The 17,481-nt window shown below is 41.4% G+C and overlaps 1 protein-coding gene across 1 annotated transcript in view; it reads right to left on the minus strand.

Moving 5' to 3' along the window:
- The window catches only part of GLG1 (golgi glycoprotein 1), a 159,253-nt gene that overhangs the window by 29,588 nt on the left and 112,184 nt on the right, over positions 1 to 17,481 (minus strand). Inside the window, exons 6-12 of the mRNA XM_073015573.1 lie at positions 16,359 to 16,430; positions 14,251 to 14,434; positions 12,599 to 12,813; positions 8,848 to 8,969; positions 6,095 to 6,196; positions 3,295 to 3,448; positions 737 to 874 (exon numbers count right to left, since the gene is read on the minus strand). Coding sequence (XP_072871674.1) covers positions 737 to 874; positions 3,295 to 3,448; positions 6,095 to 6,196; positions 8,848 to 8,969; positions 12,599 to 12,813; positions 14,251 to 14,434; positions 16,359 to 16,430 — 987 coding nt within the window. The remainder of the gene's footprint in view (positions 1 to 736; positions 875 to 3,294; positions 3,449 to 6,094; positions 6,197 to 8,847; positions 8,970 to 12,598; positions 12,814 to 14,250; positions 14,435 to 16,358; positions 16,431 to 17,481) is intronic.

Genomic DNA, 17,481 nt, shown 5'->3' on the forward strand with positions numbered 1-17,481 from the left:
CAAGCATCTTTCCTTCTTTCCCTTAAACTGGGACACAGTCCTAAGGAGCCAGTCACAGCATGCAGGGAATTCTTGGGAGCTGCTCCTTCCCTCCGCTTCCTAGATGGAGAGGCTATATAATGAACTGAATTTTAGGTAAGGAAATATATACACTTAACTTCTCTGAGCTTCAATTTGTCAACCAGGTGAGAAACATTCCGTTTCTAAATGTTTTGTGGGACTGTTCTAGGGCATGCCCACTATTCATGCAGACCAGTACTCACATATGCACAGATTTACACCCTGCTTATCTCAAAAGGACTTAATGGAGACAATGAATTAAAAGTGAGTAAAATGAATAAAGATGAGAAACAACAACAAAAAAATACGTTAAGAGGATGTGAAATGGAGCCAACAGTAAGCTTACTACAAAAATGCCTACCATGAAATCTTATATACCTGGAAGAGGCAGGCCATACCTTTGGCTCTAGAAGTTTTAAGAAGCAATAGGAAGAGGAAAAATAATCAATTACAAAATACAACAACCATAATGCAAAGACAAACTCGCTGCCAACTATTCCTGATACAAACACCAGAGAGAAAATTTTCCTGAGAATGTCTTCCAGAGAAAATGTTGAATAATACAACAAATCATGTGTGTAAGAGAGATAGATTTTATGGTGTTTGTACTCTGCATAAAACGTTAAACATTAACATCATCATTATTGTAAGATAAACAGAAAGCGATGTCACCTACCTGTCCAGTCTCTGTTTTCTCACTGCACCATTTTCCCAGATCAATCAGGCACTTATCCTGGAGGGCAGGATCCAGCTTGACGTCCATGGCACGCTGGTGTAGGATCCTTTGAACTTCAGCTCGGCACTCCCGTGAGAGCTGCAAGAGAAAAAATGAGCTAAATACTTGAAAGGTAACAAAACAAAAACACAAAGATATGAGATAAACCAGTTATGAGAAAACTAACAAATAACCCTGAATTTTATCTTCCAAATTTTATACCTCAAATATCTTCCAGAATAAAAATTAAATGTTGTGGCCAGGTGCGGTGGCTCACACCTGTAATCCCAGCACTTTGGGAGGCTGAGGCGGGTGGATCACCTGAGGTCGGGAGTTTGAGACCAGCCTGACTAACATGGAGAAACTCCGTCTCTACTAAAAATATGAAATCAGCCAGGCATAGTGGCACATGCCTGTAATCCCAGCTACTCGGGAGGTTGAGGCAGAAGAATCGCTTGAACTCAGGAGGTGGAGGTTGTGGTGAGCCGAGATTGCACCATTGCACTCCAGCCTGGGCAACAAGAGTGAAACTCTGTCTCAAAAAAATAAATTAAAAAAATAAATAAAATGTGCAGGAGGCTTCAAAAAGCCCCTATCTTTAGGAATGCAATTACACATATTCAGCAGTTTCTAATATAATATATAAAACAACATTCCTTTATGAGAGTATCCTGATACAAGTGAACTGGCTTCATTCAGACTAGGTTAGTTGGAAAGTTTTGTGTTTGCTGTTTTGTTTAGCAAAACTAATTTGTCAGTCTATGAACACCAAGTAGAAGGTCAGATCCAATTCAAGACAGCATATATACCTGATTCAGGAGAAATGAGTTCAAAATGACCTAAATCAGAAAAAGCAGGAAAATGTAGATATAACAGCTATGACGAGACAGGACTAGACTCTTCCAGATGAGCTATGCAGAATTAGCAGAGGGTAAAGCAGGTGAAAACTAATATTTTTCCAAGGGCCATGACAAAGCTGTTAGTGACAGGTACAGTTAGTCCCTCTTGCAACAAAGAATAAAAAGTCAGCATACCTGGGGCAGGAGGGAGGAAAAGTAACTGTTTAATGAACACAGGGTTTCCTTTTGGAGTCACGGAGTGTTTTGAAACTAGATAGACATGATGACCACAAAACACCATAAATGTTGAACCCGGGAGGTGGAGATTGTGGTGAGCCAAGATCGCGCCACTGCACTCCAGCCTGGTCCAACAACAGCAAAACTCCATTTCAAAAAAAAAAAAAAAAAAAAGAAGGTTAATTTGGCCAAGCACGGTGGCTCACGCCTGTAATCCAAGCCCTTTGGGAGGCCCAGGTGGGTGGATCACCTGAGGTCAGAAGTTCAAGACCAACCTGGCCAACAAGGTGAAACCCCATCTCTATTAAAAATACAAAAAAAAAACAACAAAAAACAAAAAAACAATTAGCCAGACGTGATGGCAGGCACCTGTAATCCCAGCTACTCGGGAGGCTGAGGCAGGAGACTCGCTCAAACCCGGGAGGAAGAGGTTACAGTGAGCCAAGATCGCGCCATTGCACTCCAGCCTGGCTGACAGAGTGAGACTTTGTCTCAAAAAAAAAAAAAAAAAAAAAGATTAATTTTATGTTATGTGAATTTCACTTCAATTAAAAAGAAAAAAGAAAAGAAAACTAGCACCCCAGACTCCAACTCTTTCTTATTTAAAAGAGTCACTATAGTGACTAGAAAGATGCTAGGATTTGGGAGCCCCCATGATTAATGAGAGGCTCATTATATGGAAAAAAAAAATAACAAATTCCCACGTTTTCTTACACAGCAGTATAAACACTGGGTTAGGGTACAGCAACTATGCCATTTCCTTTTGAGTCCCCTCATTCTGGATGCCAGGCTTTTGCATTAAGCTCAGAAGGGTATTTCTAAGGATTGATGAGAAGTGATACCATCTCAACTCTCTGGAACAAAGGCAGGACTGATTATGGAGCATCTCAGAAGGTAGAGAAAGCCATCGTGGAGAACAAGTGCATGCCAGTGCACCCCGGGAAGCAGCCGATGCTGCCGAGAGCCAAGCACACACAAACATCCCAACAAAAGGCAGCAGTTGGGGCAGACAAATACCAAGAGACTGAGGTATGGAGGTTTCTGCTCCAACCAGTCCATGGGCAGACAATGCGAATGTGTTCAGCTGCCAAGAGGAGAAGCCTAAAAGCCATTTGTAGCCTGGCTAAAAGCTTCTAACGGATTCTTAAACCTAAATAAAGTTAGGACAGCAGAATTTAATTGTCCATTTGTGATTCAGATTTTGGGAATTAAAAAAAAAATCTGGAAATCTTCCCCCTCCCACTTTGTTTAAAACATAAAATCAGATGATAGAAAATGGTAGGGCAACTCTAAGTGTACTCATGGAATGAAGAAGTTTCTAGAAATGCAGCAATCCTCTCCCCACACGTTTTCCTAAGATGACTAAAATCTGAAGAATATATAGCAAACAATTAAAAAACCAAATGACAATAAGAAGAAATGAAGTCGATATTCACTGCATACCCTCCTTCCCTGTTCCTCAGTGCGGTAGGCGTGTCTGTATAAACAAGAGAACACAGCTCCCTGAGGCATAAATTCACTGGTCTCATTCCAACCGTGGGTGTGGCAAAGACGAGAAGCATCTCCCTGGCACTTGCGGTATAGGACAGGGTCCAGCCTATAAGGTTAAGAGTTAAAAGACAACCACTAATTAATAGACATTTCCTTCTAACGCAGGCTAAGGGTTTTTACGAGGTGCTTGCTTGTATACTGGGATTTTATGAGGTGCTGGCTTGTATACTCATTGATAATCACTTCCAGGGGCGTGGAGACAGAAGATATGTAAAATTATATTCCTGAATTTTTTTTTTTTTTGGACACAGGATCTCTCAATCTGTCACTCAGGCTGGAGTGCAGTGGCGCTATCTTAGCTCACTGGAACCTCTGCCCCCAGGGCTTGAAAGCAATCCTCCCACCTCAGCCTCCCAAGAGCTGGGGCAACAGGCACACACCAGGCTCTTTTTTGACATTTTTGGTAGAGACAGTCTTGCCATGTTGCCCTGGCAGGTCTCAAACTCTTGAGTTCAAGCAATCAGCCTGCCTTGGCCTCTCAAAGTGCTGGGATTACAGGCATAAGCCACTGCACCCAGCCATGAATTCTGTTCTTAATGAACACACAGTAGTCAGCACTGTGGGAGGCTTAGGCAGGAGGATAACCTTCTATACAAGTTTGTTAACCTTCTACAGAACATTTAGATTATCCCTCAAAGATATCTTGGCTTTGTTAGATACCTAACATTTTAACAACAGACTTAGCACTCACATGCGCTGGTTGAAAACAGAAAACTAGAGTTGTAGCCAATACCAGATAATTCACAACTTTTTACTAAACACCTTTTTCTAAGTAGGAATGCAGTTCAATCCTATGTAATATATTAGATTCAGTAAGATCAGGAAATGGCAAGATAGACAGTCTCCTATTCAGTTTTCTCTCTTCTTCCTGTGCAAGGTGCCCCCTTGCACAGGAAGTAATCTTTTTGGTTACTTGAGTGTGCTTATCAGTTTATGAGCCTTGACATTTAACTCTAAATCTGGAGACAGTAGATTAGACAATGAGCCTGCTTCCCCAAATCAGACCAGGGCATGCTTAATTCTGTCCATATTATATTGTCAACTTTGGTAGAGGACTAGTTAATGGGAGAAAAAAGCTAATATTTAATAAGCGACTATTAAGAACTAATATTTAGGGCTGGGCACGGTGGCTCACGCCTGTAATCCCAGCACTTTGGAAGGCCAAGACAGGCGGATCATGAGGTCAGGAGATCAAGACCATCCTGGCCAACAAGGTGAAACCCCATCTCTACTAAAAATACAAAAATTAGCTGGGCATGGTGGCACACACCTGTAATCCCAGCTACTCAGGATGCTGAGGCAGGAGAAATGCTTGAACCAGGGAGTGGGAGGTTGCAGTGAGTCAAGATCCCCACTGCACTCCAGTCTGGTGACAGAGTGAGACTCCATCTCAAAACAAAACAAAACAAACAAACAAAAAACCTAATATTTAATGAGTAACTATGCAGCACTTTTTTTTTTATTATGGGGGAAGGAATTAAAAAGGAGAAAATTGATTTTGATTAAGGCAATACACTCAGTAGACTATTTAGGTTTAGATGGCCTGAGTAAGCAAACAGAAATTGGAGCCAAGCTTTCTGTAGTCCTTTCCAGAGCTAATTTGAAGGAACAGAAGTAAGAATACATTGAATCTTCAAGGAATCTCTTTCTAGTAAAGTATGTGGGCAAACCACACACACACATTTTTTGAGATAGGGTCTCACTGTTAGCATGCAGTGGCATGATCACAGCTCACTGTAAACTACAGCTCCTGGGATCAAGTAAATCTCCTGCTTCAGCCTCCCGAGTACCTAGGACTACAGGTGCACACTGCCATACCTGGCTAATTTTTTTTAGTTTTTGTAGAGACCAGGTCTTGTTATGTTGACCAGGCTGGCCTTAAACTCCTGGCCTCAAGCAATCCTCCTGCCTAGGCCTCCCAAACTGCTGGGATTATAGGTGTGAGCCACCGTGCTTGGCCAAAGTATATATTAATCACCAAAAATAGTTAACTACCACACCATGGTGGCTTAACAACCGAATGGAGAAGCCACTGAACTTGAAAGGCTAGAGAAGCAGTCGGATCCAGTACTGGCTGCTTTGGAGGTGGGGAGAGAAAGCAAGATACAGAAAGAGGAGGGGAATGGCAGCCAATGAACTCAGTGATTCTGGCTGTAATACAGATCCTTCTCCCAGTTCATCTTCCCACCCCTGCCGCTTTTTGTTAACAGAATGAGAGGGAAATTAGAGAATCAAATTGTCACTTACTGACAAAAACCTCTTAAGACAGACTTAATTCAATAACTCTGAATAAATAAATAAAAGCAAATTCCCATATCCACTGCAAACCAATAAAAATACAACTGCACTATTATCTTCTGAGAGACATATCTGAAGGCACTTTTGCCACCCCCACAGGTATCACAGTTCTTACTAGACACATCTTTGTAGTATCAGAAACATTTTGACCCTGACTTCCAAAGTAGTGGTGAACAAGGATGTGTGGCACAGGCTGGTAGCGGGCCGACTCTGCTTTTAGATAATGTTCTGAAAGTGATAAAGAATAGTTTTTCAGGGGATTGGAGTGTGTTAGCTGTACCAGAACTGAACAAAAAAGAGTTTCCTACTGATTATTTTAATAAATACAGGTAATTATGACTACAGAGGAGAACAGGCTGAGGCAATACATTTACTTCGGCTTCAAAATACTCACTTCCAATCCCGGGAGATGAAATACTGCAGCTCTAAGAGACGGTGTTCACAATCTTCCACCATCTTCTCCGTGTATAAATGTTCCATCAGGCAGGACAAGATCCTAGCCATAAAACGGGTAAAATTGTAACAAGAGACAAGTGTTCAGAACTCTATGTCAATATAATACTTCCCTGGTCTGTAGAAGAAGCCTTTTAGTTATTTTCTTAGGGCAATCAGATTTATTTTTCTAAGAATCACTCAAGTTAACTGAACCGGACAGTGGTTATGACTTCGATCAACTTTAGAGCCACTCAGCAATTAAGACTCTGCACGTACAAGAGCAGTGTGCAGCTGCTGTATTTTTAACTGGCTATGAAAACTTTCCAACACACAAAGAAGTAGAGAATCATGTAACAGCCACCTTCTCATAACTTTATCAATCTATGGCCAAGTCTGTTTTAACTCTACGCCTCTTTGCTGATATTTTCAAGCAAAATCCCAGATACCCCATCATTTCATTTGTAAATATTTCAGCATGTTTCTTTAAAACATAAGGACTTAATACCATTATCACACCACCAAGAAATTATTTTAAAAGCTTTACTATCATGTAATACTCTGTTAGTTTTCAAATTTTTTTTTTTTTCTTGAGACAGAGTCTTGCTCTGTCACCCAGGCTGGAGTGCAGTGGCGCAATCTCAGCTCACTGCAAGCTCCGCCTCCAGGGTTCACGCCCTTCTCCTGCCTCAGCCTCCCAAGTAGCTGGGACGACAGGCGCCCACCACCACGCCTGGCTAATTTTTTTGTATTTTTAGTAGAGACGGGGTTTCACTGTTAGCCAGGATGGTCTCGATCTCCTGACCTCATGATCCGCCTGCCTCGGCCTCCCAAAGTGCTCGGATTACAGGCGTGACCCACGGTGCCCGGCCCAAATATTTTCAATTATTATTTTTTTTACAAATGTGTCCAAATCAGGATCCAGAACAGGTTAACTGATAAGTATCTTAAATGTATTTTCATCTGTAGCAGTTCTTCCTTCTTCCCTCTCCTCTGCCCCTCTTTGGTTGATGTGGTTATTTTTACATTGGTAAATATTCGTAATTAGTTTTAAGTGTGTTTAACCACATAGAAAGCTTTGAGGAAGAACATGATTTTCTAATTCTCTAGCACAGCATGGACAGCAGAATGAGATAAACATGGACTATACTCACTTTGTTGTTGGGTATGGCCAACTGCAGGCTATAAAGATTTTTGCAGAATGGGAAAGCTGTTCTTACTTGCAACTGTTTTTTTTTTTTTTTCCTGAGATGGAGTTTTGCTCTTATCGCCCAGGCTGGAGTGCAATGGCACAATCTTGGCTCCACCTGCCTCAGCCTCCTGAGTAACTGGGATTACAGGTATGTGCCACCAACATCCCACTAATTTTGCATTTTTGGCCGGGCGTGGTGGTTTTCCTTCATGCCTGTAATCCCAGCACTTTGGGAGGCCAAGGCGGGTGGGTCACGAGGTCAGGAGTTCAAGACCAGCCTAACTAACATGGTAAAACCCCGTCTCTACTAAAAGCACAAAAATCAGCTGGGCATGGTGTCGTGTGCCTGCAATCCCAACCACTCGGGAGGCTGAGCCAGGAGAACTGCTTGAACCAGGATCTGGGAGGCGGAGGTAGCAGTGAGTGAGATCGCACCACTGCACTCCAGCCTAGGCTATAGAGCAAGATTCTGTCTCAAAAAAAAAAAAAAAAAACCTGTAGTTTTAGTAGAGACAGGGTTTCTGCATGTTGGTGAGAGGCTTGTCTCGAACTCCAGACCTCAGGTGATCCGCCAGCCTCAGCCTCCCAAGGTGCTGGGATTACAGGCGTGAGCCACCGTGCCTGGCCTGCTTTGGTTTTTTGAGACAGGGTTTTGCTCTGTCATCTGGGCTGGAGTGCAGTGGTATGATCATAACTCACTGTAACCTTGAACTCCTGGGCTCAAGCAATCCTCCCACCTTAACCTCCCAAGCAGATGGGACTACAGGCATGCACCACCACACCAGCTGATTTTAAAAACTTCTATGTGGCCTAGCTATATTGCCCAGGCTGGTTTCAAACTCGTGGCTTCAAGTGATCCTCTCACCTTGGCCTCTCAAAGCACTACAATTACAGGCATGAGCTACTGCATCCAGCCATGGTTTAAGAGCTGTTTTTACATCATAAAAAACAAAATGAGAATTAATACTTTAATATAGAATGAGAATTAACACTTTAATATAGCATTTATTCAGCTTTTCTAGATCTTGGCTGCAACTCTAGTACTCAAAATGTCCATTACTACTGCCTCCAACTACCACATTTTGTTTTCTATTTCTATTTTCTGTTTCAAGTATTTTCTAACGATTACCAAGTAGTCAATGTATACAATGAGTCAATATACAACTAGGATGAAAAGTACAGAGTGCCAAAGTATGTACCGCCTATCCTGAGTGCCTCTCTCTTTCATTTTTATTTGATCGTGATATAAAATATTCAGTAACCTAATATATAGGTCCATATATGCTCAGTCACTGTCGATAAACACCATCACAATATTGGGTCTAGATGTCTCTATATCATGGATCAGGCAGATCCCAGGTTTTAATTCCAATACTAGTTTTAATAAAAGTTGGTATATGTTCAACCTGTTCAACAAAATTTCAGTTAAGATGTCAAACCACCCAAAAGTCATTTGAAGGAATGTTCCCTGTGCTGCCAAATAAAATACAATATGGATAAATACCACGAAGAAGATAACCTACATTGGGTCTCCGGATCTTATGTGTTTGCAGGCTGTCTGGATTACAGATTCACAAGCTTCATTCAAAGCTCGATCAATGCGGTAATCTGCACCAGGGTCAGTCTCCTGAATCAGTGTTTGAAGCTGAATTAAAACAAATTAAGAAGGAAGAAAGAAAGTCACTTAGGTGCTAGGGAAGAGCAGTGTCTTCATACAATCAGTTGCTCAGTCCTATTTGCCACAATGTACTCCAATAAAGTTGTCTAAACTTGTCACTAGCCAAGCTCAAGAGCCCTTGCCAAATACTTTTCCAACTGGTTTCTCCACCTTGACAGACGATTTTTCTGTTTGAGTCATTGTAGGGACTGCTTATCTACGTTCTTAATAATCCCTAGAGGTCTTTACAACATGAACACGAAGGCTGCTTCTTTGCTTTTATCTGCCTATTTGTTAATCAAATTACTAAACCTGGTGTTCCCAGTGAAGCCAGAATTGAGTGGAAAAGAGTAAATAAAGAACATTTTCAGTCAGAGACCTAACTGGGTCATAAGAATCCAGAATTTGAATTTTGCTGCGAAGACAATGGTATTAAGTCAAGTGTGCTGTGCTTTATAAAGTAGATGTGCAATTTCATTTAACTTGCAGAAATATCAACTACAAAAAACAAGATTATGGTATTTATAATGTCCCATTTTCCTCAACTATTTTTCTATAACCAAGAGGTAAACCAGAGCTTGCTCATTTTAAGTACATAGAAAAAATACTTGTCATTATGCAGCTGGAAATGTGACTATATTCTTTATCATTTACTTTTCCGTCTTGTCACGGAATAAAGGAAAGACAGGAGAATAGTTACTTCACATTTTTTTCCTGCCTTTAAGGCACTTGAGGTGTTGATGAAAAAGCTCTCAATTAAAATCAAAAGAACAGTTCTATTAATAGTTCTGGCTCTGACAGATTAGCTTTGAGAACATGGACAAACTGATTTAGTTTTAGTTTCTTTAACTGCAGAAAACTGTAAGAAATAATAATATATGGGAGAATACTAGGTGAACTGCAAAGCATTTTACAGCCATGAAAGATCATTATTAATACAGATAAGTAGCAGATGGTGTTTTGGGGTAGAAATCTTTTTTTATTTTTTCCCCGAGACAGAGTCTCGCTCTGTCACCCAGGCTGGAATGCAGTGGCATGATCTCCGTTCACTGCAACCTCAACTTCCCGGGGTCAAGTGATTCTCTTGCCTCAGCCTCCTAAGTAGCTGGGACTACAGGCATGTGCCACCACTCCCGGCTAACTTTTGTATTTTTAGCAGGGACGAGGTTTCGCCACGTTGGCCAGGCTGCTCTTGAACTCAAGTGATCCGCCCACCTCGAACTTCCAAAGTGCTGGGATTACAGGTGTGAGCCACCACACCCAGACTTGGGGCAGAAATCTTTAATAATAGAAAGCAAATTTGAAAACTATAATCCTTACTGGTTTGCGTTCCCTTTTGTCAAGTTAAAAAACTGGAACCCTGTTGTGTCACTGATTTGTCCTCCAATACTTATACATCTAACCTATGATCCCACAGGGCCTTCACTGGAACAACTGTAGGATCATAGGTTAGATCACAAATTTATCAGAGAACCATAATCAAAAGGAAATAAAGGAAAAAAACACAAACTTCTATTATCCTGAAAGAAGCTGGTAATCCAGATGAGACAAACATGAAAGATTTCCAATATTCTAGGATAGAAGTTATTTACACCAAAAATTCTTGGTGGCAATTTGGGAAAGCCACAACATGCGGTGGTTAGCTGGTAGGAAAATTACTATAGAATGATTACCAATGTTACTTATGACATTTGTTGACAAAGACCAAAGTATCTACATCTTTTTCTGAGAAAAGTTGGAAGCAACATGGGAGTCTGCAAGTCTCTGAAATAACTTTATCAGTGCCGGGCGCGGTGGCTCAACCCTGTAATCCCAGCACTTTGGGAGGCCGAGACGGGCGGATCACGAGGTCAGGAGATCGAGACCATCCTGGCTAACACGGTGAAACCCCGTCTCTACTAAAAAAATACAAAAAACTAGCCGGGCGTAGTGGCGGGCGCCTGTAGTCCCAGCTACTCAGGAGGCTGAGGCAGGAGAATGGCGTGAACCCGGGAGGCGGAGCTTGCAGTGAGCTGAGATCTGGCCACTGCACTCTACCCTGGGCGACAGAGCAAGACTCCATCTCAAAAAAATAAATAAATAAATAACTGTATCAGTTAAATATCCACGACTGACAGACAAACTTTAAGAAACAATACATGCACTAGACTGCAACTATTTACAGGTGAAAATGGATGCCCTCCAGAGCCTAGTGGGCTAACAGCTCCAGGGATCATTGCCACTCTGGAATTTAGTGACAGTAGCAAAATCTACTTTTTTTTTTTTTGATTTTGCTGTGGCAAAATCAAACAGCAGATTCCAGAATCCTTCCCTCCTGCCCAGGTTTGGTATTTTTAAAAAGTTAGATGTTTGTCTATTTTTCCACCACGGGATGCATAGACATGCATGCGTGTGCACACACACACAGACATGCATGTACACATGCACTGGTGTCTACTCTGGGCCAAGGTGAGTAACTAAAGCTAAGATATAATTTTACTCCACGTCCAAATTCTATAAAACTGTTGTGTTTCAGACTGCAAAGTTTTGTTTCAGACTGTAAAAATCTGATTTTATATCATTATCAGGAAAATACAATTCAAGCTGATATCCAGTTTTTAATAAAAATGCCAACTACAAAATAATAGACTGTGGTTTTCTAAAGTTACACTGAGGGAGGAGAGCCTCAAGTTTCTACTATTCTACGATATAAAGTGAAACTATCTCTCGTACTCCCTAAAGGAAAGTTCACTGCACAGGGCACACTGGTGCATGTTGTATGTTAAGTTGCTCTAAGACTTCTATCCAGTAAAAAGTAATCAACATGGACAACAGGAATGAAAGATATGTACTAAATCTCTAATACATTAACTTTGTGTTTTGTACCTGACCTATAGTTATTCAACTGTTTATGAATGCTAAATCAAGAAGAACTTTATCTTCCCAAGCAAAGTATGCCGTGAAGTTTAGGGACAGAAAAAGGACTCCCATGATGGCACATGTTTACCCATGTAACAAACCTGCACATCCTGCAAATGTATCCTGGAACTTAACATTAAATTAAATTAAAAAGAAAATGGATCTTCCATGCATAGTTGCCCTAGTATACAAAGAAAAGATAGTGTGATTTCAAAAACGACATGCTCTCTTAATCCCTGAGGCTAGGAATTCATGCCATGCTGCAAATCAGTAACAGAAAGAAACTCTTAGAAAAAATTTCAATTCATATCAAATCTTTTTCAGCCTCAACTCAATCAAACCTATTATAACAGGCAAATTCTCTCTTGGTAGAGGGCCTGTCCTCATTGATTGGAACCGGGTTTGCCTTGATTCTGAGTTTAGGAAATCCAGTCTAGCAAGCTGCCCTTTCTTTAGGAACTCTAGCAAAGAATGCATTCTATCTAAGAAGACGATTCTTTTTATTGATTATGAGCTCAAACTTTTGCTCTGTGTAGCAAATGCCACATTCTTACTAAGATACGCCTGAAGAAGCAATGTGCAGTCTCTGGTCATTAGTACCTAATGTTCAATGTGATATCACAAATGATCCATATAAAGCAAGGTAGAACAGCATCAGGAAGAGGCTCCTCAGCTGATAAATGTGATATTCAAAATGGCAATAGCAAATGTCTCCTTACCGCCTGCTGGCAGTTCATTCCAAGGTTCCCCTTCTCCCCACGAACTACTTTCATCAGACAGTGTAGAGTACGCCCTTTTCGATGTAATCCGGAACAATGGTGTTCAATCTCCCCCCGACAGCTTAGGATGATCTCAGGGCTCAGAGAAAAGTCTTCCATCAACATGCGTCGGTAATCCAACATCTCCCCCTGGCACTCACTGCTCACTTGTCGCCCTAAGTTAGGATGTAAGTCATAACATTACGAAAGGTGATGCTATGCATTACCATCAGAAATCACCACCTATTAAAAGTACATATTTCTAGGTGTCATACAATATACCTATCAGTCATGCTAACATCTGAAAAGCTTAGAATTAGCAAAAGCTTTAGCAACATAAAATAGGCTTAGACTCCAGATATTGAGGCTTCTCCTGTCAGTGTTCTGCATGAAACAGGTTTTACACTACTGCAGTAATAATGCAAATGCTTTGCCCATGGAAGCCTTATCAATAACTATCGGGGTAAAAATGAAAGCCAAAGAACAATCTCCACTGGCCTACACAATTAAAGCTTTTGGAAAAGACTACATTTCAGATATTCACTATAGGCTCCCCCAACTTCTTTGAGCTGTAAATGCCAATGGGGAAAACTTAAAATAAAAAGATTAAAACAAAACAAAACAAAACAAAACAAAAACTGGTCACCCAGACAGTTAGTGATAAAGTCAAAATTTGAAGCCAAGTCTGACCCATGTGCTAAATCGTGCTACCCTGAGTCTCCCCAAAATATTGCACAATGTGTATTTCAAAACTGAAAACTAGGCCGGGCGCAGTGGCTCACAACTGTAATCCCAGCACTTTGGGAGGCCGAGGCAGGTGGATCACAAGGTCAGGAGATCGAGACCATCGTGGCCAACATGGTGAAACCCCATCTCTACTAAAAATACAAAAATTAGCTGGGCGTAGTAGTGCATGCCTGTAATCCCAGCTACTCCGGAGGCTGAACTAGGGAGTCGGAGGTTGCAGTGAGCCGAGATTGCACCACTGCACTACAGCCTGGTGACAGAGCAAGACTCCGTCTCAAAAAAAAAAAAAAAAAGAAAACTATTCAGCTGGGCACGGTGGTTCATGCCTATAATCCCAGCACTCCAGGAGGCCAAGGTGTGAGGATTGCTTGAGGGCAGCAGTTTTGACACCAGCAGTTTTGACACACCACCAACATGGCAAAACCCCATCTCTATTCTTAAAAAAAAAATTGCCAGGTGGCTCATGCCTGTAGTCCCAGCAATTTGGGAGGCCGAGGTGGGTGGATCACCGAAGTCTGGGAGTTCAAGACCTGTCTGACCAACATGGTGAAACCCTGTCTCTAATAAAAATACAAAAATTAGCCAGGTGTAGTGGCGCTCGCCTGTAATCCCAGCTACTTGGGAGGCTGAGGCAAGAGAATCGCTTGAATTCAGGAGGCAGAGGTTGCAGTGAGTCGAGATCACACCATTGAACTCCAACCTGGGTGACAGAGTGAGACTCCATCTCAAAAAAAATAAAATATAAACAACACGAAAAATACTCAAAAAAGCAAATATGGGCGGAAACTAACATTTATATATATAAAGCTTTAGAGTATGAATCCAAAAAGGAACAGAAATGATTAAAAAAAAAAAAAGAATGCTACCTCTGTGTACAGCTGACTCCAGGCACATTAGCAGGTAGGAGAGTCTGGCTTCACGCGATCGTGGAAGGTTTTCCACATTGCACCGGTATTTCTTCAAGTCACTTTTACAGGATTTGGCCAATGAATAACTGACTTTATAATCCTGGGCAATCAGCTTTTGGCGGGTTGTGAGTGCTTCTCGACACTGAGGAAAGAGTACAGCAACAGCCATGAGACCACTCATGTAACTTTACTATTGAGGTGTACCTCTAAGATAATCATGGCGACTCAGCCAAGTACATGTCAACAACTGCAGTTATTACCAACATATCTATCTTTAAGTTTGGTTAAAATTTTCACAATTGAGCTAAACTAGTGTGGCATGAGACAGGGGTAAGTGGGTGGAGAACCTAGAAATTCTATAGTCACTTGCTAGTTGTTGCTGCAATAGCAGCTGTCCAAAATAAGTAAATATCTCACAGATCCCAATACATTAATCTGACACATAGCATTCTTTTCCACCTTAACAATACCTGTAACATAAATTTCACCAGCATCAAAGTGGCAACTAACATAACATTTGGGGCCGGGCGTGGTGGTTCACGCCTGTAATCCCAGCACTTTGGGAGGCTGAGGCAGGCGGATCACGAGGTCAGGAGATCGAGACCATCCTGGCTAACACTGTTAAACCTCGTCTCTACTAAAAACACAAAAAATTAGCCGGGTGTGGTGGTGGGCGCCTGTAGTCCCAGCTACTGGGAGGCTGAGGCAGGAGAATGGCATGAACCTGGGAGGCAGGGCTTGCAGTGAGCCAAGATTGTGCCACTGCACTCCAGTCTGGGCAACAGAGCGAGACTCCGTCTCAAAAAAACAAAACAACATTTGGGATATTCTGTTCAATGCTTTAAAATGCAATTATTCAATGATTCTATATCATCTGAACAATGATATAAGATTTGAATAAGACTGTTCAAATGATAAAAGAAAAAGGAAATGAGAAACATTTCTTCAGCTACATAGGAAAGTAAATGACAAGATAGCAAAATTAATTATTTCATAAGCCATCAACGATTCTTGCATTCATCCAGGGACAAAGAACTAAAAGAGGATGCTTAATGATATAGCTGCTGAAAAATTAAATAGCTAATTGCCTAGAAAGCACATTAATTTGGTTAACCTAAACTTCTTGAGGAGGCAGGGCTGGCCTTAGTGTGGTTTTATATAAAATTCTTTGATTTTACTCCCCAAACAAAGTAACATCTGAGAATTTTATATAAAATCACACTGAGAATTTTATATAAAACCACAGTGAGAGGCGGGTGGATCACCTGAGGTCAGAAGTTCAAGACCAGCTTGGCCAACATGGTGAAACCCTGTCTCTATTAAAAATACAAAATTAGCCAGGCATACTGGCAGGTGCCTGCAGTCATAGCAACTAGGGAGGCTGAGGCAAGAGACTCGCTTGAACCCAGGAGGCAGAGGCTGCAGTGAGCCGAGATCACGCTACTGTACCCCAGCCGGCGTGACAGAGAAAGACTCCACCTCAAAAACAAAAACAAAAACAAAAACAAAAAAAACTTGAAAAAACAACCACACTGATAACCCTACTTGGCTTCTCACTATCTAGATATCACAATCAGGGTTTCATTTTCTTGGTTTCAGCCAAATATGCTTAAACCCAAGTACCTCGCCTCTGAAAGGAGTGAGCTTATCAGTCACTTACATTTTGGTATAAGATTATAAGAATATTGTTAGAGAGATTGAGAAAGCTTTCTTTTTTTTTTTTTTTTTTTTTTTGAGACAGAGTCTCACTATGTCACCCAGGCTGGAGTGCAGTGGCACGATCTCAGTTCACTGCAACCTCCTCCCAGGTTCAAGCGAGTCTCCTGCTTCAGCCTCCGGAATAGCTGGCATTACAGGCGCCCGCCACCACCCCCAGCTAATTTTTATATTTTTAGTAGAGACGGGGTTTCACCATCTTGGCCAGGCTGGTCTTGAACTCCTGACCCCATGATCCACCCGCCTCAGCCTCCCAAAGTGCTGGGATTACATGTGTGAGCCACTGCGCCCGGCTGAGAAAGTTTTTAAAAAACAAATAGAACATTCATTAGTTTCAAAGTAATACTTACCTTTTCACTCATGGATTCTTCAAATTTATGGTTAAAGAGGCACTTATACACTCTGCCCTCACCAGCTTGTGTCTATAAGATGGAACATACACATTATTATTACTTTAGCTAAATAGTTATGCTGAACATTATCCACAATTGCATACAGAACTTTCTATTAAATGATTATAATGGTAAGTACCTTTGGACAAACAGTTCTGCCATTTATAAAATTTAATAGGCTTTTAACAAAAACAGTGACTGCAGTAAAGATGAAAAAAATATTCCCATGATATCTGGAGTTTGTCATTTGTTCTCAAATGTATTTTGTTAATTAGGGAACCAAGAGAAGTGTCAGAGTCTGAGTCTTTTTTTTTTTTTTTTTTTTTTGAGATAGGGAAGTCTTGCTCTGTTGCCCAGCCTGGAGTGCAGTGGCACAATCTTAGCTCAGTGCAACCACTGACTCCTGGGTTCAAGCAATTCTCCTGCCTCAGAACCCCAAGTAACTGGGATTACAGGCACCCGCCACCCTGCCCAGCTGACTTTTGTATTTTTAGTAGAGATGGGGATTCACCATATTGGCCAGGCTGGTCTCGAACTCCTGACCTCAAGTGATCGGCCTGCCTTGGCCTCCCAAAGGGCTGGGATTACAGGCGTGAGCCACCGCACCCGACCTCTGAGTCTTCTTTCTTACAAATGTATGCTACAGTTAACAAAACTCTTACATCAGTGGCTCTGATGGTTAAAGCTGTTAATGCAAACCAGCAGGCAGAGCGGAAGTGTACACAAGTTACTTTCAATACTTTGTTGTAAGGATGGAGGGACTATTCTATTTAAAGTGTTAGAAGGCTGTTCTACAGAGTCAGCAGGTGGTAATCAAGGATTTGGTTTTAAAAATTAGCCACCTGCTATTTTCCTCACCTTAGACAAAAACATGTAAATACATAATGTGTCAAAGTTTTAGCCACTGAGTAGATGTAAATAAGATCCTAGGTAAAATAAAATTCCTATAGATAAAACAGACTTTCAAGAACTGAAATTGAGAAGTGAGATAAGGCAGAAAAAATACTATGCGGAGATTATCAGAAGCCAGCTGTTAACTAAATGTTCAGTCATCAAGGCTGAGCGCCCAGTTACCACTTTC

The sequence above is a fragment of the Chlorocebus sabaeus genome, chromosome 5 (genome assembly GCF_047675955.1).
Source record: "Chlorocebus sabaeus isolate Y175 chromosome 5, mChlSab1.0.hap1, whole genome shotgun sequence".
Taxonomy (NCBI): domain Eukaryota; kingdom Metazoa; phylum Chordata; class Mammalia; order Primates; family Cercopithecidae; genus Chlorocebus; species Chlorocebus sabaeus.